The sequence below is a fragment of the Nerophis lumbriciformis genome, linkage group LG12, assembly GCF_033978685.3.
Source record: "Nerophis lumbriciformis linkage group LG12, RoL_Nlum_v2.1, whole genome shotgun sequence".
In the NCBI taxonomy this organism is placed as follows: domain Eukaryota; kingdom Metazoa; phylum Chordata; class Actinopteri; order Syngnathiformes; family Syngnathidae; genus Nerophis; species Nerophis lumbriciformis.
In genome coordinates this window covers 35733146-35760647 of record NC_084559.2, presented here as the reverse complement: position 1 = coordinate 35760647, position 27502 = coordinate 35733146, and the positions used below count along the sequence as shown (strand labels likewise).

Genomic DNA, 27502 nt, shown 5'->3' with positions numbered 1-27502 from the left:
AACGGGGGAAATAAATGCCCGTTAGCCTATATGTCGATGTGTGTTCGAACTGACAGGACAAAATATATTTTAAACAAATAAAACCTATGAGGATATGGGTAGTGTCCGTGCCTATTTCGTTCTCAAAATGCTGATACGCTGAGGAAATGGGTTCCAACATTAGCACGGCTGTCATCATGGCAATGTGAAACATATGGAGACAGCCAAATCACATGATAAAATAATTCCTCATTCGTGTAGCCTATAGGCATACCTTGGTGAAATGTCTCCTCTTTAGTTATGGGCGTACATTAGGGTGCTAAGCATGTTCTACTTATTTTCACCAGTACAACCATTGCCAGCGTTGGTTGTAGTTTGTTTTAGTCTTTGTTTTCTGATAGTACTGACAATAACCATATGATTGCCATTTGTTGTGATATTGTTCGCAGGCATATTGTTTTCAGGAATGTCTTCCTGAAAACAGCCTAATTTCTGTGTAAAATATGTTAGTTAGAGATTTGTTATTGACAAAACGCTTGTCTATTCAGCTATTATGGTCCCAGCACCTCAACCCCTAGTAAGAGGCAGTGGAAGTTTGAAGTTCCTTGGAGTAGCTCAGTCGATCGAGCTGGATTCGGCTGCATATCTGGCAACATCAGTCAGGTGGAAAACGAGGGGACTACGGAATTTTGACCGTGATTGCAATACCATTTCTGGCCACATTATTACATATGGCTCCTTTAAAGCCACACAAAGTAATCGCTGTGTACACATAGGAAGTCTAAAATGCTATATGTTCATTTTAGTATGGATAAATACACATGAATCTAGAAATTACATTCGGTTCATATAGATTTAGTTTAATAATTACAAGTCATAGAGAAGAAAAAAATATACCGTATTTTTCGGACTATAAGTCGCAGTTTTTTTCATAGTGCGACTTATATATGTTGTTTTCCTTCTTTATTATGCATTTTCGGCAGGTGCGACTTATACTCCGAAAAATACGGTAGTTAAAAACACCATTAACACAGTATTTTTAGGTCATTAATGTGTTTGTTGATGAAGTAAAACGTATATTGGGATTTTGTCAATGTATAAAGATGTGGAGAAAAACTACAAATATAGCAAAAGTGATTGTTTCAGTACAATGGTAATATTGTGTTTTGTATTTCATTGTAATACGGTAAAGAAAAAGTCAGTTTGTGATGAGGAAGTGCACAAGCAACACATTGAATATACTCCTGTTAACCTATATTTTCCTGTTTTGCAGTTTCTGCAAAAAAATAAATAAAATGTTGCACGGGAAACGAGTTGGCCCATCATTCTCTGCAGTGTAACAGATTAACGCTAATTGTTTTTCATCATGTATCATTTATAGAACGCAACCATTGGGTTATTTTTAAACAAAAATGTCATGTTTAAATTTTTTTAAGTTTTTAATTTTATTTTTAAGTACCGATACGATAGCATCCCACTTCTGTTTATGAGCACTAAATGTATTTGTGGTGGTCCAAATGTATTCACTACAGGCCTTTACAAATAAATGAATGTATGGGAAACACTGTTTAATGACGTTTAATGATTAGTCACAAATTATGTGTGCCATTTCTAACATCTTTTCAAAGCAAGTGAACGTGAGAATGCAGCCAACCAAAATGGTTGGTGCCCAACTCATTATTTGTCATATAAAATCACTCCTGGCAACATCAAATAATGTAAAAAGACAGCTTTCCTTTTTGCATATCACACCAAAAGAGAAAAAAAAAGACTTGTTAGGTCCACGCTTGCCATGGCGAGTGTCTCCCACGCATAGAGCATTAATGGACACACACACACACACCTCGCGACAAGCAGCCCTCATTGCACACAGCTTCTCTGGAGCCATAAAGAATTCATGACGAAACGCCGGGAATTTCGAAGCATTCGCACTTAAAGATTTTAAAGCCATTTAGAAAAAAACACTACTAAACCTCCAGCGCAGCCTTTTCATGTGAAATTAATAAATGCATTAAAGGATGGAGCGCTTTCTTTCATTCAAACAACTGAGGGATCGTGAAATGAGTGAGATTACAAATAAATAGATGTGACAGTTTTGGAAGCTTGAATTTATTGTAAAATATTTTGTGTTTGTCGTTCTCTATTTTCCCACCACCCACTCCTCACATTGTTTTATAAGTGCTAAAAAAACCCACTTTTATGGACATGAACCTTACAAACGCACCTCGTTTGAAAAGCCTAAGAACAGTCTGGATTGTTGCACTAACACAAGGAACAACATTACAGTCGCATGCACAAAAATACACATCATTACACTTTTTTCAATTGCTTGTGAAATTATTGCACATACAAAAAAACATATTAAAAAATCATGCTTAAATTGGACATATTTTCATCAATGAGATCCGCTTTCGACTGGTCCAAATATTGTGTCAAAGAAAACTTGCAATTAGGGATTTGCCGATATAGCGCCATCGATCGGTATCTGCTGATTTGCATGAAAACGTATGACTTTTTTTTATTATTTTGAGTCCCCTGGCTGACAAGCTAGCAGCTAATTGTGTCTCCATACAAAGTTTGTAATCACTTCCATTACATCAAATAAACAACATTTCTCAATATTTTAAATCAGGGATTCTCAAACCGTGGCATGTGGGCTCCATTTAGTGGTACACCAAAGAATCACTTCAGTGGAGTGTTTTAGTTTTCTATATTCAAACACAGTGTTAATGTTCAAAGTGTGTGTAATGTTACAGTGGCCAAAAATATTAAATATACTTGTTGCACAAAATCTCTGCCTTGTTTTTAATGAATACGTAGGCCTACTATGCTACTGTATGTTAATGTTAGTCATTATGGTGGTATTTGGACAGCCAAGTGTTGTACTTGGTGAAAAAAAGTTTGAGAACCACTGTCTTAAGTATCATTGTCAAGTATTATCACTGGAAGACGAGGCGAAACATGTTACACACCGAGAGCAAGCAGAAGCAGGCATGCTAATAGCAAAGCTAGACGCTAGAATCAATTCCAATAAATAAGTGCTTAGTAAAGTTTAAGAAGTGTAAATGTAAGTCAGCAGCTAGTAACAGGAAATGAACAAGTAAATAAGGTGTCGAGAGAGGATAATACATCAGCACCTGTTAGTGTGTCAGCATTGTCACAGTCAGAAGTACACAAAGCGTAAGAGGGCAGATCGATCCATAAACGGGTGGTGTCGACACCAAGGGTAGTATCAGGACATGCTCAAAACTAGGTCGACATTTTTATGTTCTCGAAATCCATTTTTTTGTTTTGTTTTAGTTAACATTTACAGAACCTAAAGGAGTAATTCTGATTTTGATTAAATTAGTTTTTGATTTTGTTTATTTATTGTGTTCTGTAGCAGAGGTAGTAGTAGGTGGGGTCCGTGACCCCTAGGGGTCTGCAGAGGTACTGCAGCAGGGCTTAATCGGTATCGTGCTTTAAACCTCGAAAAACTGTGCACTACAAAATGTGCTCATTGTAGCCTTTAATCCTGACTTGCTTATTTTGGTTAAAAAAAATCATAACAAATGCTTTTATTTATTTTTTGTTTTGTACTTTCAAGTGTGTATGTATTGTGCTCCTGAGTTAATGTTGCTGATCATTATAAAATTATTTTTGAGTTTATTTAATTTTATTTTTCAGTGTCGAATATTTATAGTTCTTATAAGGATACTTATAAAATATATACATGTATCTTTTCTGTTACAAACTAAAAACAATGTTAATTAAGTTATTTGTTGTCAATCTGTTTTTTGTTTTTTTTTACTTTAATGTTAAAAAAGATACAAGGGTATGTAGAGGTGTTCTTATAACAATTTAATAGACACATTATACTAATTATAGTTGCGGCGGAGAGTGGTTGGGAGGGGTGGAGCGTGAAATGTTTTGTTTTGGGGGTGTGCTCTTTAAACAACTTATTTATTGGGATGTATGATTACATATTTGTTGCATTATTAGATAATATTAAAGTTTAAAATATATGCAATTGCATGCAGTACATGTTTTTTTCCCGTCAAAATGGAAATGCATTTAGTAATAAAAGATGAAGTACTTTATGGATGCATATTATTTCCAAGCTTGTAAAATGATCTGGCGGGCCATGAGTTTGACACCTGTGATATACCGTATTATTTTAATATCTTAGTATTGCACAATAACAAGGTCCCTTTAGGACTAGTTTAATTTAAAACCGGATTTTATACAGGATATACAGTGGGGAAGGGATTCATATGACCCCATTCCTGGGTGGATTTTGTGTGACAGAAAGGGGAGGGGTAATCATTGTGCGTTGCAGTTTGCTAAAAATTATGGAAAGCGCCACTCTACATTAAGGCTGTGAATCTTTGGGCACCACACGATTTGATTAAATTCTTGGGGGTAACAATTCGATTCGACAATTCGAAATCCATAGAATAGAAAACAGCTCTGCTAAATTTCTATATTACTTAAAATAAAACTGGTTTTAGTTTAATAAAATTCTACCTTAACATTTAATAAAATCAAAAACAAAAAAGGCAACAAGAGAAGTATCCAACCTTCTCTTTTCTAAAGTAAATATGTACAGCAGACATGATCATCTACTTCAACAATATGATTTGCCTTAGTTGCTGAACAGGGCAGATCCAAAAAAAAAAATCAGTAAAACAATTTTTTTTATCGATTTAAAAATCATTACAAATAAGAATTGCAATTTTTTTTGTTGTTGACACTTTTAGACGCTGTGGTCAAAGCTGGAATTGCCACAAAACACATTTGAAGATATTCAACACTGTACTGTCATCAGGGCGGCTAAAGTGGATAGTGCACGCCCTCAATTCGTAACGTTTCATGTGTCAGGTAAACAGCGACGAATGGGGCCATAGGAATCCTATTCCTACTGTGTATATATACAGTCTCTTCGCTCCATCTCTCCATCATTTAGTGGTCTTTGGCCTGGAAAACGTTGAAGACCCCAGTTCTGTTTACTTTGTTTTACTCAACCAATTGCATGTAATATACAAGGAACTCATTAAAATATTGTGATGATATTGTTAAACTGTCGAAGCACTCACAATATTGAAAAATGTTTAGTTAATACATGTGATCGGTATTGGTATCGGCCGATTTCACTCATGGATGACCGGAATCGGCAGCATAAATCCCTGATCGGACCATCCCTACTTGCAATGCACCCAAAGGTGACGATGTCGGAGTACTGCTAGCGTGCATGTTTGTTAGCAGTGAGCCTGATAAACATATTGTGTGTATAGTTGCAGTAGTCGGGCTTGTAATGACAGCACTATCAGAAAGAGCAGACCCGACAAGTCTTAAACGGCTCCCTGGAGAGGAAAGACACGAGAAGGCAGTGATGAATAGGAGAACAGCAATGCCGTGCTGACATGGCAACAACGACAGCTAAATAAATAAATAAAAATACGGGTTTATTGGCGCGTATGAGTAAAAGGGGCAAAAGAAGAGAGCTTGTGTGCTTCAGGCCGACGAGACAGAAAGTAGAGCGTCTTGCGCGACATGGCGGACGCCGGCATGGGCGACATACCTATGAGCGAAGGCCAGCGCGTTCTGCGACGGTTCTGGTCTGGATTCCGAGTTGGGTGTGGTGTCGCAGATGTCGTCGGTGCCGTTGATGTTTTCCATGGGCGGAGTCACAGGGGTCAGAGGTGAGGACAGCTCCCCAGCTGGAGACTCCTGGAAAAAGAAAAAGTGTGACCAAAATTATTTTACTGTATTATTAGTAATACAGTGGGACCCTAACTTAACAGTGTTTCTCGGCTTAGTTATGTTTTAAGTTGCGAGCAAAAATTTGAGTTACCAGCATCCCCGCCATTAGTCAATGTAGCAAATGTCACAGTGAACGCTGTAAGATACGACCAAAACATCTGGTCTTACTCGCTAGCATTAGTTTATAGCTAGAGATCCACATAACTTTGTTTTCCAACCATGGGACGGAAGAAAGTAAGACTGTAGAAGATTGCTGAGAATAAGAATGATATTCATTGAATTAAATAAATAAATAATAAAAAACATGACCAAGCACGAAGCAATTTGAGTGTATAACTGCTAGGCTGCTGAACAGAATGAGTCTAACACAATATTTAAACGGCAAAAAGGTATCCATGACAATATAGAGGAGCTGATGATGGTGTGTTTGACAGAGAAGCAGCTGGAAGGATAAACCGTAGATGTCCACTTTTCACGGTAAATCCATCCATCCATTTTCTACCGCTTGTCCCTTTTGGGGTCGCGGGGGTGCTGGAGCCTATCCCAGCTGCACTTGGGCGGCAGGCGGTGTACATGCTGTACATTATTATTTTACTTCATAAAACTACAGTAGTTGTTAGTAGTACATTCTGTTGTATTATTTTATACACTAGTTCTTATCTAAAAGTTTGTTGTCACATGTTAAAAGTCTGCTGTTTTTTGGGGGGCAAGCACATATCAAATTGAGTTTAATTAATTTTAATGGGTGACGGTAATTTGAGGTATAAATGTTTTGAGTTGAGAGCTCTGTCATACAACTGTTTAAACCCGTACGTTATGGTGCTACTGTGTACATGATATTGGGTATAATATACTGTAATAATATAATAAACATCATATATTTGATATACAGCACATATTAATATACATATAATATATATATAATGTGTTAAACTACTGTACATAACACACAAAGCAAACTGGTTCCATTAATAAAATTTTCACTTATCTGATTCTTTTTGCCTTACGTTTACGCTGACCGGCCACAATATTAGGTGTTATAATTTTGTGAAAATTAAAGAGGGAGAAAAATGTTTTGTCCAATGCTGTAAGCTTGTGTACGGTTAAAAAAAACATCTCCACGTGTTAAAAAAAAAAAAGGGGAACAAAATATTTGTAGATTAGGCAGACAACTATGAAACTTCCAGTGAAAAAATAATTTATTCTTGTGAATATTTTGTTTAAATATTGCTTAGTTCTTTGTTTTTTTTGTAGGATCTAGGGGACATATATCCCCTGCGCCTGCAGGGGTCAGGGGGTCTGTGCTGCAGTAATTTATGTTCCGGCACATTAACACCCGCACGTTAAGAGCATTTGTGAACCGTTGAGAGCGATCAATAGCGATATTTTTTGTTAACACTTGAGAGACGATGCGAGATTATAATCACACTTCAACATCTCTATCATGTAAATGTTGCCTCTGTTCTCGGGCAGCGTTGCAAATAAAAATCTGTTCTTAACTTTTTTACCCGGGACAAATAAAAAACTAAAAAATATATACATACCGTATTTTTCGGACAATAAGTCGCAGTTTTTTTCATAGTTTGGCTGGGAGTGCGACTTATACTCAGGAGCGACTTATGTGTGAAATTATTAACACATTACCGTCAAATATCAAATAATATTATTTAGCTCATTCACGTAAGAGACTAGACGTATAAGATTTCATGGGATTTAGCGGTTAGGAGTGACAGATTGTTTGGTAAACGTATAGCATGTTCTATATGTTATAGTTATTTGAATGACTCTTACCATAATAGGTTACGTTAACATACCAGGCACGTTCTCAGTTGGTTATTTATGCGTCATATAACGTACACTTATTCAGCCTGTTGTTCACTATTCTTTATTTATTTTAAATTGCCTTTCAAATGTCTATTCTTTGTGTTGGGTTTTATCAAATAAATTTCCCCAAAAAATGCGACTTATGTTTTTTTCCTTCTTTATTATGCATTTTCGGCCGGTGCGACTCATACTCCAAAAAATACGGTACATGTAATCTAGGGAGTCATGAAGCCAAGGTGTTGCTAAATGTTTACAAACTACATTACTCTGAAGGCTTTTAGCGGAGTAGGAAGGAATCGGAAGTAAGTCTCTGCTACCCTGGAGGACGACAGTTGATACACGTTGCTGTTGCTGCTTCGTCCACACAGGAAACAAACATTGGTTTTGATTCGACAGGTGATGTGTGTGTTTGAGCGCCGCTCAGAGACAAATTTGATAGGCAGGAATGACGATTAGCCAAAATGTGTGGGGTAAATGCTGGCTTTGGACAAAATTGCAAAGCCGAATTTAGTTTGTGGGGGTTGGTTGAATATACGTGAATTGGCGAGATCATGTCGTCCTGGAGGGACTGATAATTGTGATGATTCAGTGTAAATTATTAAATAATACTTTTACACATGTGCATCATTTATTTTCTATACCAATTGGCGTCGGTGGACTGGATCTGTTATAAATCCAGGAGAAATCCAGAAAAAACCCCGCCCACCTTAACCTCCTCATGCTCTCTCAGGGAGAGCATGTCCCAAATTCCAAGCTGCTGTTTTGAGGCATGTTAAAAAAAATAATGCACTTTGTGACTTCAATAATAAATATGGCAGTGCCATGTTGACATTTTTTTCCCATAACTTGAGTTGATTTATTTTGGAAAACCTTGTTACATTGTTTAATGCATCCAGCCAAAATTAGGCATAATAATGTGTTAATTCCACGACTGTATATATCGGGATCGGTAATTACGAGTTGGACAATATCGGATATCGGCAAAAAAGCCATTATCAAACATCTCTATTTATTACTACTTGTGTGATTTATTTTTATTCCATATTTGTTTCCACTACTGCACCTTAAATTGGAGTCCTTAATCTCGTTATATGCAAATATAATGTCAATAAAGTCCATTCTATTCTATTCTATGCTATCATGCTCACATTGACATGCTAACTTTTTTTAAATCAATTTTGCATCCAAACACCTCAGACTCATATTACTTGTTACTTGTCACATGCATGCTGTTAGCATACTAACGTTAGCATTTCAGTTGGGCTTGGACATTTTGGCGGCTTGCACAATTCAGCATTCACACGCAACCGTTAACACACATTGGCACCATTTAGATCAATGTGTACACAATGCAAGAGTACAAAATATTAAAAAATATATATATATGGAGCAGCAATCTCTGGAGTCTTTTATTATAGGAGATGGCAGAGAAAGTGAGAGAAGCGCATAAATGAATCATCTTTCTCATATGCATAAATACTTCACTTGGGAAATGATGGTTGTGTGTGTGTGTGTGTGTGCGTGTGTGCGTGTGTGTGTGTGTGTGTGTGTGTGTGTGTGTGTGTGTGTGTGTGTGTGTGTGTGTGTGTGTGTGTGTGTGTGCGTGCGTGCGCGTGTGCGTGCGTGCGTGCTCGGCTGCCTCTCACACTGATGAACTCTTTATGAGCACTCGCACATGCTGATAAGTCATTAAACTGCTCTGTATAACATTGGTAACATGGAAGAAATGCACCTTATCTTTATGTCCCATACAAGCAGCGAAACGACTGGTTTAAATGGTGCAACATGCATGAAACAAAGCTATTAGGACAGTGCACTAACACAATGGCCTTGCTTGTGCATCCCTAATGGACAAGAAGGAAGTCGAAGATAAGCAGCAGATTATGTCTCGTGTTGCACTTCCTGCTCCTCATTCAAAGTGGCGGAGCTCCATTGGGCTTTGGCTTAATGGGAGAAGCATGTTAAGCGCGTGTCTTGGTTTTTTTCCCCCCAAGGAGAAACATTATTATAATAAAAATGACAACTTTTCGTGTATCAAATATATTTCCCACTGTGATGTGATGATGACCAGAGTGAGTTGTTCTCTGGAGAGTCTCTTTCAAAACACTCTCATTTCTTCTCGTACGCCTACACAATGTAAAACCTCACCTATAGGCTCCTTATGATGCGCAAAGGCTTTGTTTACTTCAGTTCATGAATATAAAGTTGCCTATTGGTGTCCATTATGCTGCGTTAGGAGGTAAACACTCCCCAGGGACCTTTTTACAGAAGTGCTCTGAAGTAGTGCTTACTTACAGTTAGTCTCAACAAACACACATCATACACAATAGAACCACCTTTTTAAAATGAAAAACATAAATGTTATCACATTTTACTTCTTAAAAAAATGTGTTCGGTAGGTATTTTAGTGTGTAACAAATTTGGAAAATACAAATTTTGAAGAGTTTAAGTGTGTTTAGCTCAATTATTACATAAAGTACCGCTTTAATCAGGTGTGCCCACACTTTTTCTGCAGGAGCGCTACTTTTCAATTGATCAGGTTGAGGGGATCTTCCTCATTCATATATATTGATTTATTTATGAAAGAGACATTTTTGTTAAGTTAAAGGTGTTTAATGATAATACAAGCATGTTTAACACATAGATTCCTTTCTTTCATGCAGACAAAAATATAAGTTGTTGTATCACCTGATTCTGATGACTTGCATTGATTGGAATCAGACAGTATTGATGATAACGTCCGCATTTTTGAATTGAGGAGAAAAAAAAAGTCCTCCTTTCTGTCCAATACCACATGAAAATGGTTGGTTTTTGGCATCTTATTTGTCCAGCTTCCATACTCCTTTTTATACACTTTACAAGAAATACATTGGCGGCAAACCCTGTAGCTTGTATGCATTAGCTTTCCGATACTCTTATTTTGTTTGCGCAGGCACCTTTATTGTGAAGACAAGAACTGTGCGATCGGTTTTTAGGCTTTTGACGGCAGGTACAGCGCGAGAGTCTGTTAAAAATAAAAAAAGTGTTTCTCGTCTTCCTTCACACTGCGCTTGCAGCAGTCAACCTCGTCTCACAAAATCATTTGTGGCCTTGAAAGTCAATTAAGTGACGGAAGTGATGTCATAGTTAAGATTGATGATCGCACATTTTTAGGTGTGTTTTTAGCCTGGCGATCGACTGTCACATCCTGCGCGGTCGACCGGTCGCTCGCGATCGACGTATTGGGCACCTCTGGCTTTAATGATTTTTTTATAATTGTGGAGTCTACTCAGTGGCCTTGTGGTTAGAGTGTCCGCCCTGAGATCGGTAGGTCGTAAGTTCAAACCCCAGCCGAGTCATACCAAAGACTATTAAAATGGGACCTATTACCTCCCTGCTTGGCACTCAGAAAGGGTTGGAATTGGGGGTTAAATCACCAAAATGATTCCCATCTCCTTGTTTCAGAGGAACAAGGGGATGGGTCAAATGCAGAGGGTAATTTCACCACACCTAGTGTTTGTGACCATCAGTGGTACTTTACTTTAACTAAAAATGATTTATACCGGGAAAATTCCCTCCCAAAATAGACATGGTATGATTTTAGTGGGTGGGGCCTGTATCAGCCTGCTGACATCACCTACATAAGACTGGAGGCAATTTCATGTTGCGTAGTATGTGTTTTAGTAGCATCTTCATGTGAAATCATGTTTTTTTTAATGCAGAATTTGAATGAATGATCAAATATGTCTGCCAGATGCATTGTTGCAGGTTGTAGCAGTACAACTAAAGAAGGGGTCAGCCTGCATACATTTCCAAATGATGGCACTATGTGGAAAGTATGTCCCTCTCCAGTCAAATTGACTGGTGCAAAGTGAGACTAGTGTCATTTGCAGCCATCCCTTTGATGATTCTGACATCAAAGAAGAAGGATTTTGGCCGGTGTTTGTATGAAAAAAATGTAAAAGACTGAATTCAAATGAGATCACAAAAATTAGAAGACTGAGTCAGAAATGAGGAAAAAGAAGGTAAGCTGCTAGTATTCTATTTTGCGTCCTTTTCTATTGATGTTTTTCTCAAGATGCTTGAAGAAACGCCAGAAAAGCATGAGGAAACACAGGCTACAGTGTCTATGGAGGCGGAGACTGAAAAGCAGGCTAGTCCGAAAATGCTTATTTCATATTTATTTTTGGCTCATAATGCTAACCTCAGTTTTGAAGTAATCATGGATCAGGGCGACAAAAACATGTAATCAAGTCATAAAAACAATAGTATTACATTCCTCTATCCACACTGTCTATGTGAGAAAAGAGAAAAAGGAGCAGACTGTCCCTCAAAAACGAGAGAAAAAGAAGAAAAGCCGCAAGTATTTTCTATTTTGCGTCCTCTTCGACTGATGTTTTCCTCATGATGCTTGAGGAAAGGCTGAAAGAGCATGAGGAAACACAGTCTATGGTGTCTATGGAAAAGGAGATGTAAGAGCAGGGAAGTTCGAAAATGGCGATTATTTTGTTTCAAAACATTTAAGTTATTAAAATAATACTTATAGATGCCTTTATCCACACTGTCTAAGACCCAGCGCTCAAAAACGAGAGAAAAAGGCGAAAAGCCGCAAGTATTCTATTTTGTGTCCTCTTCTACTCATGTTTTTCTCAAGATGCTTGAAGAAATTCTAAGAATTCCAAGAAAGCATACAGGCTATTCTGTCTATGGAAGCAGGCAAGCGTTGATATGATGATTTGTTCTGGTTATTGGTTATTATTTTATATTTCTTTTATCAGTTTTAAACTAATCATAATAGTTTTACATTCCTTTATCCACAGTCTATGAGGGGAAATGGGATCCAGTTCTGTAGATGACAACCTGGGGGTTCCTGGTTCGATCCCTGGCTTCCGCCATCCTAGTCTCGTCCGTTGTGTCCTTGAGCAAGACACTTCACCCTTGCTCCTGATGGGTCGTGGTTAGTTAGGGCCTTGCAGGTCAGCTCCCGCCATCAGGGTGTGAATGTGTGTGTGAATGGGTGAATGTGGAAATAGTGTCAGAGCGCTTTGAGTACCTTGAAGGTACAAGTATAACTCATTTACCATTACACCAAGAGGGGGCAGCATGTCAAGGGGGTGTTCCAAGTACAGTTAGTTATCTCCCTATTACTCAACTTGTATTATTATTATTATTATTATTATTATTATTATGGAAAATGACTGCAGATTCATTTTTAGGAGCAAAAAAACTACATAAAGTGAAATTTCAGTCATCTGGACAGTAAAGAGCCTTTATTACAAATTATATCTACGAATGTGAAAATATAACATTATTATGATGATAATTGTCATGTCTGTGTGATCATGTTTTTGTTTTAAGTCATGTTTTGTTTAGTTATAGTCAGAGGTGGGACCAAGTCATTGCTTTGCAAGTCACAAGTAAGTCTCAAGTCTTTGCCCTCAAGTCTCGAGTCAAGTCCCGAGTCAAGACAGGCAAGTCCGAGTCAAGTCCAAAGTCAAAACTGGAAAGTCTCAAGTCAAGTCCCAAGTCCTGCATTTTGAGTTTCGAGTCCTTTCAAGTCATTTTAACCACAGACTAATATATTTACCGGTACACAGATTGTGTATGCTTTTAAAACGCTGTATTTATTTATTAAAACAAGTGCATTTGAAATTGCAGGGAAAAAGATAGTGGTGACATTGCACTTCATAATAGCACTATTAACCAGTCATTTTAAACATTTAACTCATTCCTTTACAGAATAAACACATTTGAAAAAACAAGTGCAACTGTACTTATTTGCACAAAAGTGTTAACATTGTATTTCCATGGCATATTGCATTGTAACTAGTTCCACAGCAGTTTCTATCCTGTTCTTACCTTATCTCATTGATCTCATCTCATACTGTATGTGTGTTGATGTGTGCGTACACATGAAAACATAACATAACAAATATATGAGCATAACAATGAACAGAGTTGTACTTTTTAGATGTCAGGGCCCTATGCAATATGTACACATATTCTTAATATAGTATACATTTTAACTGACCTTTATTTGACTATGTTTGTCTTTTTGTAGGTGGCTAAAATACGCGGTGCTGCTGACCGCCGTCTAACGTTACGTTACTGTGTGTGATACATTGACTAACGTAACGTTATGTGTCGGTACCTCATGCAACCCTGCTTAAAAAAAATCACTTGACAAAAAGTATGAATAAGGTAGCGAACTGCAGTGGACGCAACAGATTGCCGTGTTTGCAATGACGTTATAACCATAGACATCTTATAAGTAGACGCAGCATTGGTTGCTGTGACGTGAGCAATTTGGCCGCCATCTTTAAGTGGTGATGAGAAGCCAGCGAGCAGCCTAAACTGACAGTTGACAGGTAGAAAACAAAGATGCCGGGCTGATGTTCAGCGTTTTCCTGCTCAAATGAGCGGACTGTTGAAAATGGGAATCGGGGGATTACTTTTCACAAGTAAGATTTAACATTAACGTACTATTGGTTGTATTTTATGAAAATAATATTACCACAGAGTTGAGAAGGAGCAAAGATCTTCAATATTTGTATGTGAAAATCACAAATTAATCTTCTGGGGGAGGATGACCCCCCTACAGGGGTTTGGTTTACAAACTTTCAGCCCCACCTAAAACAAAATTCACCAGCCGCCACTGATTATGATGCATTCTCATTTTAGGCAAAGTATAAGACAATACTTTCTTAACAGTATAATTGTAACCAGGAATAAGTCTTCAAGTAACAATATTCAAATACTAACATTGTTGGGTAAGACAGAATTTGGTTTTATTCTGAATCCAGTGAAACAGATTGGTGGTTTTAGCTGATATAAAGACTTTCAGGTGTTTATATATGTTTAAGTATTTGGCAGACGCTTTTATCCAAAGCGACTTACATAAAAAAATACATATAAAACAATCACTGCAAACATGATCATTTAAGGGAAGAATGTAATAGAAAATATCAATACAAAGTGTCAAGACAGAATAAACTCTCTGCTGCTGAAGCAACAGAGATACAGTCTATAGGTCCCTAAGATATATAGATATCTAATGTATTCATACATTGTTTATGTAGGATATACGCATGTATATATAACCTAATCATATTGCTTCTTCAACTTAAAAATAGCTGACCGTTTTTTCCCCTTCTCTGGGATTATATTCCCAGTTTTGATTTTGGACGTCTGGTCACTTATAGCATATAAGAATATTACATTACTGTTAAGCAAACTATGAATAATAAAACACGCCAAAACATGTGTCTGTTATCATGGCTACACGTATGACAAAAAGGGAGTGAAAATCAGTGGTATTCAGTGAGGTAAAATTAATTAAATGCGCTGACAGTTCATTGCTCCTGCCAAATGAATTGCACTGAGTGGAGCGGATCACCACTCCAAGATGGCGGCCCCGCGTCTTGTCTGCGCCAGTAGGCAGTAGCGCTCCATGCTGCGTCTACTTATAAGATGTCTATGGTTATAACGTTAGCAGTGAGTTTGCAGCCTCACTGATTTAACTACACAGCAAATAAAAGTCACGTTACTTAGCCAATAAACGTTATCTTACATTCAAAACTTACCCTTCTTTGTGCAACTTCAAATGTCGAACGAAGTTGAAAGTTGTTGCGTCTCCGTCTGTAATATTTGAACTGCGTGATTTGCATACGGCAATTCGTTTTTTGTTGACCAAGTCGTAGTTTTTATACCCGAACGAAACCAACTTTGGCATAATTGTTTCTAACAGGCACGTTGATGGACAACTCTTGTTCATTGGTTGTACTGCAATTTGATTGGATGAATGCTGTGTGATGAAAACAACGTAGATCTAATTTGATTGGCTGTTGCACTGACAGCACACCAGCTGGCAGGAATAACACGCTGATTGATAGACAGATAGGTAGAAAATGAAAAATACGGAGCGCTCCCAAATAACTTTTTAATTGTTGGGTTTTGGGGAAAGTGGCAAGTCATGTCAAGTCAAAAGGCTCAAGTCCAAGTGAAGTCACAAGTCATTGATGTTAAAGTCCAAGTCGAGTTGCAAGTCTCTTTACATTTTGTCAAGTCGAGTCTAAAGTCATCAAATTCATGACTCGAGTCTGACTCGAGTCCAAGTCATGTGACTCGAGTCCACACCTCTGGTTATAGTACTCTTTAGTTTCTGTCTTTTCACTCCCTTGTCTTGTTTCCATGATTACCCCATTAGTTTCACCTGTTCCACGTTTGGACTCATTGTGCACTCTTGATTGTCACCATAGCAACCCATTAGTTTTCACCTGTCACGTCACGCACCTGTTTCACGTTTTGAGTCACGCACCTGTTTTCGTTAATCATGTCTGTAGTATTTAAGTTCAGTGTTTTTCAGTTTGTCTTTCTGGTGACATCCTCACATTTATGCTCTGTCCATTCCTGACACTTCTTTCCATGTCCATCCTTCATGCTACTATTTTTGTCCAAGCCAAGTAAGTTTTTGTTCCATGTTTATAGTCTTTTTGGTTTCATAGTTTGTTCTCCGCCATTGTGCGCACCTTTTGTTTACTTCTTTTTTTTGGTAGTTCTAGTGTTTCAATAAAAAATTTACTTACATTCCCGTCTCGCCCGAGCCAACTTTCCGTTGCATCCCAGAAAAACTAACACCCAGGACCAAGTCATGACAGTATGTCACCAGCAAAACAGTTTTTCTGCACTAAAGTTGGACAGTTTGGACGAGGCTTCTTGGGCGGTCCTGTGCGCGATGGAGGAGGAAACTCTGCGCTACTCCTCCGTGGAGTACAGAGACTCCATTTGGTCCCAGGAATGCGGGGACGCAGCGCAGTGCCGGAAGCGCCGCTCCCCTCAGGAAGAACTTCCGCGAGCCGGCAGGACACGTCACTCCCACAAGCCCCTCCCCCTCCGGGCGGAAGCAAGCAGCAGCCAGCCCGGCTTTGCCCTGATAACGTCAAAGACCAGGATTTTTTTTTTTCTGAATTATTTTTCTTTTGATTCCTCGCCCCCCAGGACTCAAGCCACATCCAAGTCACAAATTATTTTTTTTTCACCCACAAAAACACACAAAAGACATTTTGGACAATTTAAAGGGGAAGTTTCTGCCCCCCTCCGCCCACCCCTACAGAGAGTTCCAGACCGCAGGGAGCGCGTCTGGTATCCGCCCCTTGAGGGGGGGGCTAGGGCTGGGAATTGTTCAGGTTGGGTGGTTCAGCATCACCATGCCAAGCCACAGCCTCCAGCACGGCCGCCACCACCAATCTTCCGACCTGCCAAGCCACAGCCTCCAGCACGGCCACCACCACCGGTCTTTCGGCATGCCAAGCCGCAACCCCCAGCTAGGCCACCTCCACCTGCACCAGTAGCAGCACCACGACTAGCTGCTCCAAGGCTAGCACCACGGCTAGCTGCTCCAAGGCTAGCACCACGGCTAGCTGCTCCAAGGCTAGCTCCACGGCTAGCACCTGTCGCAGCTCCACGGCTAGCACCTGTCTCAGCTCCACGGCTAGCACCTGTCGCAGCTCCACGGCTAGCACCTGTCGCAGCACCACGGCTAGCACCTGTTGCCACACCAAGGCTAGCACCAGCTCCACCACGCCAAGTTCCACGGCAGACTCCAGTACCCGCACCACGCCTAGCCGCATCATGCCAAGCTCCGGTACCAGCTCCACGTCAAGTGCCGCCAGTCGCAGCTCCACGCCAAGTCCAAGACCCTCCACGCCAAGTCCAAGACCAAGACCCTCCATGCCAAGTCCAAGACCAAGACCCTCCACGCCAAGTCCAAGACCAAGACCCTCCACGCCAAGACCAAGACCCTCCACGCCAAGTCCAAGACCAAGACCCTCCACGCCAAGACCAAGACCCTCCACGCCAAGTCCAAGACCAAGACCCTCCACGCCAAGTCCAAGACCAAAACCCTCCACGCCAAGTCCAAGACCAAAACCCTCCATGCCAAGACCAAGACCAAGACCCGCCATGCCAAGACCAAGACCCGCCATGCCAAGACCAAGACCCGCCATGCCAAGACCAAGACCAAGACCCGCCATGCCAAGACCAAGACCCGCCATGCCAAGACCAAGACCCGCCATGCCAAGACCCGCCATGCCAAGACCAAGACCCGCCATGCCAAGACCAAGACCCGCTATGCCAAGACCAAGACCAAGACTTACGCCTAGACCAAGACCAAGACCTACGCCTAGACCAAGACCAAGACCTACGCCTAGACCAAGACCAAGACCCACGCCGAGCTTCGCCGCCTGACGCGCCATGCCGAGCTTCGCCGCCTGACGCGCCATGCCGAGCTTCGCCGCCTGACGCGCCACGCCGAGCTTCGCCGTCTGACTTGCCACGCCGAGCTTCCACGCCTGCAAAGATGACGACGCGCCTGTCTCCTCGTCAGCCACGGATATGGCCGCTACCTCGTCGCCCGCCACGCCAAGTGCGCCCACCTCCCAGTCGGCCACGGATGTGGCCCGTCCCGGGTCGCCCACCTCGCCTGCTGCAGCGGCGTTCCACTCGCCGCCGCCACATGACTATGCCTCGGTGGATTCGGGGCCACTTGGGCTGGCGACTCACCGCCATGTCCCCCTCCCGCCCTCCCATGACTCCTGTTAATTTTTTTTCTTTTTGGACATCTGGTATCTGTCCATAAGGGAGGGGCTCTGTCATGTCTGTGTGATCATGTTTTTGTTTTAAGTCATGTTTTGTTTAGTTATAGGACTCTTTAGTTTCTGTCTTTTCACTCCCTTGTCTTGTTTCCATGATTACCCCATTAGTTTCACCTGTTCCACGTTTGGACTCATTGTGCACTCTTGATTGTCACCATAGCAACCCATTAGTTTTCACCTGTCACGTCACGCACCTGTTTTCGTTAATCATGTCTGTAGTATTTAAGTTCAGTGTTTTTCAGTTTGTCTTTCTGGTGACATCCTCACATTTATGCTCTGTCCATTCCTGACACTTCTTTCCATGTCCATCCTTCATGCTACTATTTTTGTCCAAGCCAAGTAAGTTTTTGTTCCATGTTTATAGTCTTTTTGGTTTCATAGTTTGTTCTCCGCCATTGTGCGCGCCTTTTGTTTACTTCTTTTTTTTGGTAGTTCTAGTGTTTCAATAAAATATGTACTTACATTCCCGTCTCGCCCGAGCCAACTTTCCGTTGCATCCCAGAAAAACTAACACCCAGGACCAAGTCATGACAATAATATTACAGTGTGTGTACTACAACCACAATTAAAACATATTGATTAAACATTTTTATAAAGTCTGATAGAACTCTTGGATTGGATCATATTACATTGTGAAGTTGTACCTAATATTGTGGTCAGACTTAAATTATGTAAATCCATTTATATTTATGATATATTTTATCATTATTAAGTTTCTCATTAAAATCACAACCTGACTTCACTGATTCACCTGCTTTATTATGGAGCGTTTTTATTAGGGCTGCTCAAAAAATGTATTCACATTTGAATCACAATTTTATTTATTTTCTTTCTAAATCGATTCCTAATTTTCAACATCGATTAAAAATAAATAAACCAATACAAAAAATTTTTGGAAAATGTTGTTAATAATCTATTTTTGGATTAAAAACATTTAACAATTATTATTGCCGCTATTATTAGATACTGTTGCTTTTCATTTTTTGTATCATATCTTCTCGGTTGCTTTGGTAAATTTAAATGAAAAATGTAAGCATTGTAAAGCCCAGATTGGGTTGCTCTATTTTCTTTTATTATATTGATTAGCATTCTATAATTTTTATGAATACAATTTTGAAAATACAGTTTAAAATTTTTTTTTAGACCAACACTGCGCGTATAAGTCCTATGTTAGCAGTCAATAGGGGCTTTTATAACTTGCAGCTTGATTTCAAAAGGTTTTAGTACAATTAATATCCCAAATAATATATTACGAGAATCGTGTTAAATCAAGAATCGATTCTGAATCACATTATCACACCAAGAATCGGAATAGAACCATGAGGTGCACAAAGAGTGTCTAAGTAGCCAAATATGGTTGTTTGTCATAAAGAGGGCTAAAAGATGATAATAATTATCCACTCTTCATTCGGCATGAAAATAACAGGTTGACAATGGTTTTGGCCATGACTGCACGTGTAGGAGGTGACAATACCTGCGAGGGCGAGGTGGCCATTTCCATCTTTTCTTGACTTTTCTCTTTAGCGAGGCGCGCCGCTTCTTTATACTCTGCAAACTTCTCTGCAAACTGGAAACACAAAACAGAGATGTCACAATTCAGTCTAGTTCAGGGGTGTCCAAAGGGCAGCTCGGGGGCCATTTGTTGCTATTTTTGAATGGCCCAAGGCACAACCCATTAGCATGCTAGCATTATATATATATATATATATATATATATATATATATATATATATATATATATATATATATATATATATATATATATATATATGTATATATATATCCATCCATCCATCCATCCATCCATCCATTTTCTACCGCTTATTCCCTTTGGGGTCTCGGGGGGCGCTGGAGCCTATCTCAGCTACAATCGGGCGGAAGGCGGTGTACACCCTGGACAAGTCGCCACCTCATCGCAGTATATATATATATATATATATATATATATATATACACCACCTTAACTAACACATTTTCTGGGGGAAACACTGTACACACACACATATATATATATATATATATATATATATTAGTTAAGGTGGTGTATATATACACACACACACACACACACACATATATATATATATATGTATGTGTGGGAAAAAAAATCACAAGACTATTTCATCTCTACAGGCCTGTTTCATGAGGGGGGGTACCCTCAATCGTCAGGAGATTTTATATATATATATATATATATATATATATATATATATATGTGTGTGTGTGTGTGTGTGTGTGTGTGTATATATACACCACCTTAACTAACAAATTTTCTGGGGGAAACACATATACAGTATGTATATATGTGCATATACTGTAAATGTCTATATATGTATGTGTATATGTATGTATGTATACATATATGTGTGTGAACGCGATGATATCACGTTATCGATGGGAAAATGCATTTTTAGACAATATGATTTGCCTGAGCGGCTAGGGGACACCCAAGAGTAACAAGCAGTAGAAAATGGATTAGAAAAAACAGAGTTTTAAAAATATATTTAAAAACATTTTTTTTATTTATTTTTTTTACTTGGGATTTCCCCTGCGGCCTGTAGTTTGGGGACCCCTGAATTAGCATGTTATCTTTTTTAACCTAATTCAGCTGGTATAGTGTCCTATATAGTGTTATTTCACTAATGCTAACTGTAAGCATGCTATTGTTAGCATATGCCTGTTAGCATGCTTTTTTTTTTTTTTTAGTTTATTTTGCTTATGTATTTTGTTACTTGACGCTATCTGGCCAGCGTGCTAACTGTTAGCATTTCAGTTTGGCCTTGGCCCTTCAACATTCACATGAAATTTCTTCTGAAATTACATTTTCTAGATCTTTGAAAAAGGTAAAGAGTTGGCACGATGACCGTACTTGGTCTAATTGATACATTCTGACGGTGCAATCATCCCCGCTCTTAATCCTAACACACACCCGCACACAGTTAAAGATCGGTGTGTAATAACAGGTCAACTATAAAGCCAGCGGCTGAATAGGCACACACTGTTGTTGCCAACCATGACCTGCAGTTGAACTTAAGAAGGTTCTTGCCCATAATACCGCCACAGAAACGTGAGCTAACTAGGTCAGTGTTGACAACCTTTCTTCCATATTACACACACGGACATTGAAGCAGTACCATTGTTACTGTCAAAAGGGTTAAATGAACATTTCAGTTGTTCATAGCAGTATTTTGCCTTAAAAACACTAATGGGGGCAATGGGCAATCATGAGCTTCATTTTCCCTAAAGTACCCATACTATATAGTTTCAGTACAATATTAACAAGGTCCTGCAGTAGTCTATTAGCGATAATGCAGGAATTTAGAGTATAAAAGTGCTTTTAGTAAGCCCTACAGTGACCACACCGTTTTTGTGTCTGTAGCTTTAATACTAATGAACTGTATTTGTCTCTAAGAAGTGCTATTGTGCACTTTATCCACTTGTCCAACATAATGGATGCCATATATCACATAAAACCAGGGATGGGAAACTTTCACATTTGAACCGATACAGCACCAATTCCCGGTACTTAATGTAGTAGTTTATAATACTAATCTTCAGTACTTTTGTGTGTGTTAATGAATATTAATTGTTTAATATTAATGTGTTTTTCCCATCTAATATTTAAAAATGGGCTGATTACGATAAATGTGCTTTACAGTTATGCTATTTATTACATTAGTAAGTCTCATTTGCAAGTATTATATAGCGAGGAAGTAGTCTTTGCCATGAAATTGAATGTGCGAGTCTAATCTTATGTTGCACCCTACAAAGTGTTTATACTGTAAGTATTGTACTTATTAAGATAGGGTAGACTTATTTATCCCACAATGGGAAAATTATGTTTAGATTTTTTTATGTTAGACACTTTTTGTTTGATTTTATCGTACATCTTAGTTGTAGTTTTCATTATCAAATTTAGAGGTGTTGAAGTTGCCATGTAAAACCCCTAATGCTATTCAGTAGCACGTGTATGGCAAAGCCAATGAAAATGAGCATTGAGGTAGCACATTTTAGAAAAGTGGAGTCTTACTGTACGTTCAAAGTGTTTTCTATCAGTCATACTTTCCTTTTTTGGCATTGATTTTAAATGTGGCTGAGTCCGCTCCGAGGACTGCTTGAGTGATTGTTTCCTCGCCAAGAGTTTGAGCCAGTGTTTAGTCTGCAACCGAACGTGACGTCATTAGCAACAAAGGTATCGAAATATGGCACAGTTTGATTTTACTTTTAATAATTTTGACAAAATAATAGAATGGGGAATGACACAATATGTTACTATATATGTCAGCAGCTAAATTAGGAGCCTTTGTTTGTTTACTTACTAATAAAAGACAAGTTGTCTTGTGTGTTCACTATTGTATTTAAGGACAAACTTGCTATAAGAAACATTTGTTTACTGTACAGTAAGATTTTTCGTTAAAATAAAGCCAATAATGCAATTTTTTGTGGTTCCCTTTTATTTAAAAAAAGTTACGAAATAATTTTGGTACCGGTACCAAAATATTGGTATCAGGACAACACTAGTGATAATACATAATGACAAAATTCAGACTTTTGGCGGATATCAATTTGATATCAAATAATGACTGGTCTAATAAGTGCCTTGTCCTCATTTACTATGCTGATAATCTCAATTTGTGGAGTTACAGATTTATTTTAGTCGGGAGCAAGAAAACCTAAACATTGCACAGCACAAAATGACCCTTTTATGTTAAGAATTTTTTTCCTTGCTATTACTGTACAGCGATAGGCTCAAATTGAATTTACAGTCAAGATGAGCACTGGCTGCTTTAAAAAAATGTAACTGACACGCCTGCAAGAGCTGGTCTCAGGTCAGCCATTTATTGGAAAGGAAGCAGGAAACTCAATAGCTGTGGACTTAGGTGCAATAGGATAGTCCGAGTGCAGCTAAAAGTAAATGCATTGGTTTGAGGTGCAGCACTTTAGATATGAAGCTCCTTTAATTGCATGAAGACATCCGGCTTGAAATACCGGTCAATTCCATTTGGCTTTTTTGATAAGAATAAAAAAAAAAAACACACTTTCATTTCAATGTGAAAACCTTCTTTTACAAATCAGTTAATTGCTGGGTGAATAATTTGTAAGGCGCTGTATATATACAGTAACAATAATTTTGACTCAGTCAAACAATTCACTTTCTGTAGTGTAGAACCAAATAAGCCTGAGAGTCCATGTTTCCAGAGTGACACTGAACGCACCTCACTGCCAGAGGTGGGTAGTAACACGCTACATTTACTTCGTTACATTTATTTAAGTAACTTTTTGGATAAATTGTACTTGTTAGAGTAGTTTTAATGCAACATACGTTTTACTTTTTGTAAAATACTGAAACCTTGAGTTTCATTCCGATGGCTACATTGATTATATCATCATCATAACGATCTATAATCTATTGATTACTGCTTGCAAAGACACATTCGCTTGGCTGGTTTGACAGACTTCTTCCAGCGGGCACTGTCACATGACTCAGTTTCACCAATCCAAGGTATAAGCACTGGTGATGTCTAGGACTCCATTTCACCAATCAAACAAAGTCTGGCAGTCACGTGACCTCACTCAAACTACACGCTGTAAAAAGTGACATGACGTCAGACGAGGCAGCACAACTCTTCAATTTTCACGTTACAAACTAGGAAAAAGACAATTTTATATCGTGCGCGGTCATCTGTGTTACATTTCAGCCACTTCCAATTAAAGAAAACATGTTATGATAAGTTGCAGATCATTTACTATGTTTTAGTTGCACATATGCTAACATTAGCCCTGTTATGATGTCTTAAGTGACTAAAACGTGAATGGTATCAACAAGGCGTTAACTGGCTGTTCGCCTTGTCTTGCACCGGCACCTTGATGGCAGAGATGGAATTTGCACGTGCTAAAACAGCTAAAAAAAATCCACCGAGTAGGCTCACATTGCCTCAAAGATTAGTTCCACTTTGATGTAGAGCGAGGAGAGGCGACCAGAACACACAAAACTGCATGGAAGTTGAAAAGCTAAGGAGTCGCGACAGTGTGACCTGTCGTGCCAGTAAGCTGTCGCAAGCATGCGTTCGATGGCATTAGCATACACTTAAAACATTTACGGTAAAATACTGGCAGCTCAGTCACCAGAATTTCACTGTAAAAATCACGGTGGTATTTACACCCGATTACTGTAATAGAAGAATGAAATCACTGTTTTTTTTACGGGGAGCTACCAGTCTTTAACATAAAATCTATGGCCATTGTTTTTGCAGTAGATTACCGTACCACCTTTATTTTTTACAGTAACATTATAGCAACTGAGCTGCCAATATTTTACCAGAAAATCAGGTAAAATCTGACTTTTTTTTTTTTTTTCCCATTGTATGTAAACAAAGTTGCTTGAGCACACCGCTGCTCTCCTTGCATTCTTGGATATAAAAGTGTCAGCACTTTCATAGATATTACAATATTATCTTCTATAAAATTGATGTTGTTTATTCATCCATTTGATTTGTCATATGTATTTTGTATTGTTTTAAAAAATACAATTGTTCTTTCTAAAAAAAAAAAAAAAGTGTTCACATTTATGTTTATCTGAAACACATTATTAGATTGCCATTGTTTTCTATTGAAAACATTTATTTGGTTTTAATACGATTCGGTTTTCAACTGACCCTTTGGAATGGATTAATAACCAAAAGCGAGGTATCACTGTTCGAGGTTCTTTATTTTTAGAGTTTTGTTTTTGTTTTTTTTAGCAGTTCAATACATAAAGGACTAGGTCCAAAGTGCATTCGACCTACAATTACTTTTTTTTTTTATCAGCCCTTAGCGTATTCAGAAAATTAAATGAATTAATTCTTAATGAAGTATATTAAATGAAATGCTACAATACAGGGTTGTCCCAATACCAATATTTTAGTACCGGTACCAAAATGTATTTCGATACTTTTCAAAATAAGGGGGACCACAAAAAAAATCATTATTGGCTTTACTTTAAGAGAAAATCTTATGATACATTAAACATACATTCTTATTGCAATCAAACAATCTTGGCATTAAATTACATACAGTAGTGAACATACTAAACAACTTGTCTTTTCGTAATAAGAAAGCAAACAAAGGCTCTTAATTTGCCTGCTGATGTATGCAGTTCTTCTGTGTCCAGGGACATATTTCCAGACTTCATAAACATTAAAAAAATGACAAAAGATTTTGTGATAATAAAAATATTGATGTAATTATTGGAGTATTGACTAAGATATTGCTCTTGTATTTGATATTGTTACAGTCGATGTCTGTGCAGATCCACTCGTGTTTACATTGAGGAACGCCAGCTTGCTGTTAGCGGTTAGCTATTTTATCCTCCTACGGTGTGTAGTGAAGCATGTTTAGCTATTCCTCGTCCTGCAGAGATGATATTTGTAAGAAACCTACTTTATTTGTCGCCATGGAGGTGAGGATTAGTGATTTAGAAGTAGCTAAAACACTGCCGACTGCTGACGGATGTTAGCCGCTGGCTAGCTAGCCATGTTTTAAAGTACCTCTTGCTGAGCGGCGTTTCAGTGTTATAACTTCACCTTTATCTTTAGTTTTTAAGCCAAAATGCGTCCACTCTCCCTTTTTTCTACACACCATGTCTGCTTGTAAGTATTGCGTGCATGTGCGTTGCCAAACATGCTCCTCTGCTCGTAAAACTGGCAATGTCACGACTTGACCATGGTGTGCCGTCACGCTCGTAAAAAAAAAAAAAAGGAACCGGTGTTTTTCAAAAGCAGTATAGTACCGTATTTAATTAGTTAAAGTACTGCGGTACTTTACTAGTACCGGTATACTGTACAACCCTAATTTTTTATCATTTCCTATGATTAGAATTGTGTTTTTCAAACTAAAAGTATACATTATTATTTACATTTATTAAATGTATGTTGAACTGTGACTCCCAGTGTAAAAACTATTAGTTTGAGGCAATAAGTAGTGTGTGAGGTGATAATTCTATGTAGGCTCATCGCTAATAGCTGTGACGATCTGTCACTTCATTTCTGTTTGTGCTTCCTGGTTTTGTGTTTATTTCCGATCAGTGCTCTTATTTTGTTTTCCTTTCCTGCTTGTCCCGCTGAGCGCTGTTTTTTCCCTCACGTGCCGTTGATAGGCAGCCGGTCCAAACCGAATGCCAATCAGCATGTTTCTATTTATGCCTGTCTCGCGTGCTCCTCAGTGCTCGAGGATTGACTTTATGTTGGTGAACTGTACATGCAAGACTGCTTCTTTCTCTTTGTTTATTTATTACAATCCTGTTACCTGCTCTTCGTCTCCTGGTTTCTGCTTTTTGGGGTCACAAATACGGCAGCCATGAGAGTTCCTAACATAATCCTCGAGCCAGACTGTGACCTCGCAGGGACCCCTGTTGGCGACGCTCAGCCAACGTTCTGGACCGCACAATTCTTGGAGGACTTGAAAGCCAGGTTTGTGCGGTCCCAGCCCACAGCAGTCTCGCACCTTTTCCCTTTGCCCGGTTAGGCCACCGCCGCCTACGCTCCTCCCGGCTCGGCCGCCGGTTCCGGTTCTCCGACCGGCTCGGCCACTGCCCCCACCTTCTCTGTCTCTTACTGTGCATCCTCCTGTACTGGCTCCACGGCGATCGCCTGTGCCGGCATCGCGTCGACCACCGGTTCCAACACCGCGTCGAACGCCGGTCGCAGCCCCACGTCGAACGTCGGTCCCACCGGCTCAGCCGCCAGCACCCGTTCCTCCTGCCAGTCCGGCGAAGGCTCCTTTGGAGCCCACCGTGATGTCCTTCCTGGCCTCCTGTTGGGACTCGGCGCGGGACGTGTCGTTGTCCCTCCTCCTAAGCCCCCTTCCGCTCGTCCCTGGTTTTTGCACAAGGGGACACCGACAACCAGGAGCTTCTTCTCCCAATAATAGACGGCGCCTGGCAGCCGCATAGTGGAGGGGGGGCTACTACCGACAGCGGTGCTGTGAAGCACACGCCGCTGTCATCCTTGTTGTCACCGTCTCCTCTCAAAATGACCTCATCCTCTCACAACGACCTCATCCTCTCTGGTGGTCTTTCCCACGGCGCTGCCATCTTCCTCGTCAACGGCAGGACTCAGCACGGCGCCGCCATTTTCCTCGTCGCCAGCGGATCCGCCCATGACGTTGTCAGCATCGATGACAACTCCTCCCATGACGCTGACATGGGAGGAGCTGGTGCTGGTGCGCCGGTACCACACGTGACCTTCTCCTCCTCGGCCAAGAAAGTGGCCGTCTGATGGACTTCTTCCGCGCTGTCGGCAGCGATGCACAGGACCCGGTCATGGACCTTTACGGCTGATGGTGCGCCG

The 27502-nt window shown here is 39.6% G+C and overlaps 1 protein-coding gene across 6 annotated transcripts in view; it reads right to left on the bottom strand.

Annotated features, from left to right (window-relative positions):
* homer1b (homer scaffold protein 1b) overlaps positions 1-27502 on the bottom strand; it is a 118375-nt gene that overhangs the window by 23699 nt on the left and 67174 nt on the right. For all 6 annotated transcript variants that reach the window (XM_061986522.1, XM_061986525.1, XM_061986524.1 and 3 more), the window contains 2 exons: positions 19651-19743; positions 5540-5688 (listed from right to left, as the gene is read on the bottom strand). In XM_061986522.1, coding sequence (XP_061842506.1) covers positions 5540-5688; positions 19651-19743 — 242 coding nt within the window. The remainder of the gene's footprint in view (positions 1-5539; positions 5689-19650; positions 19744-27502) is intronic.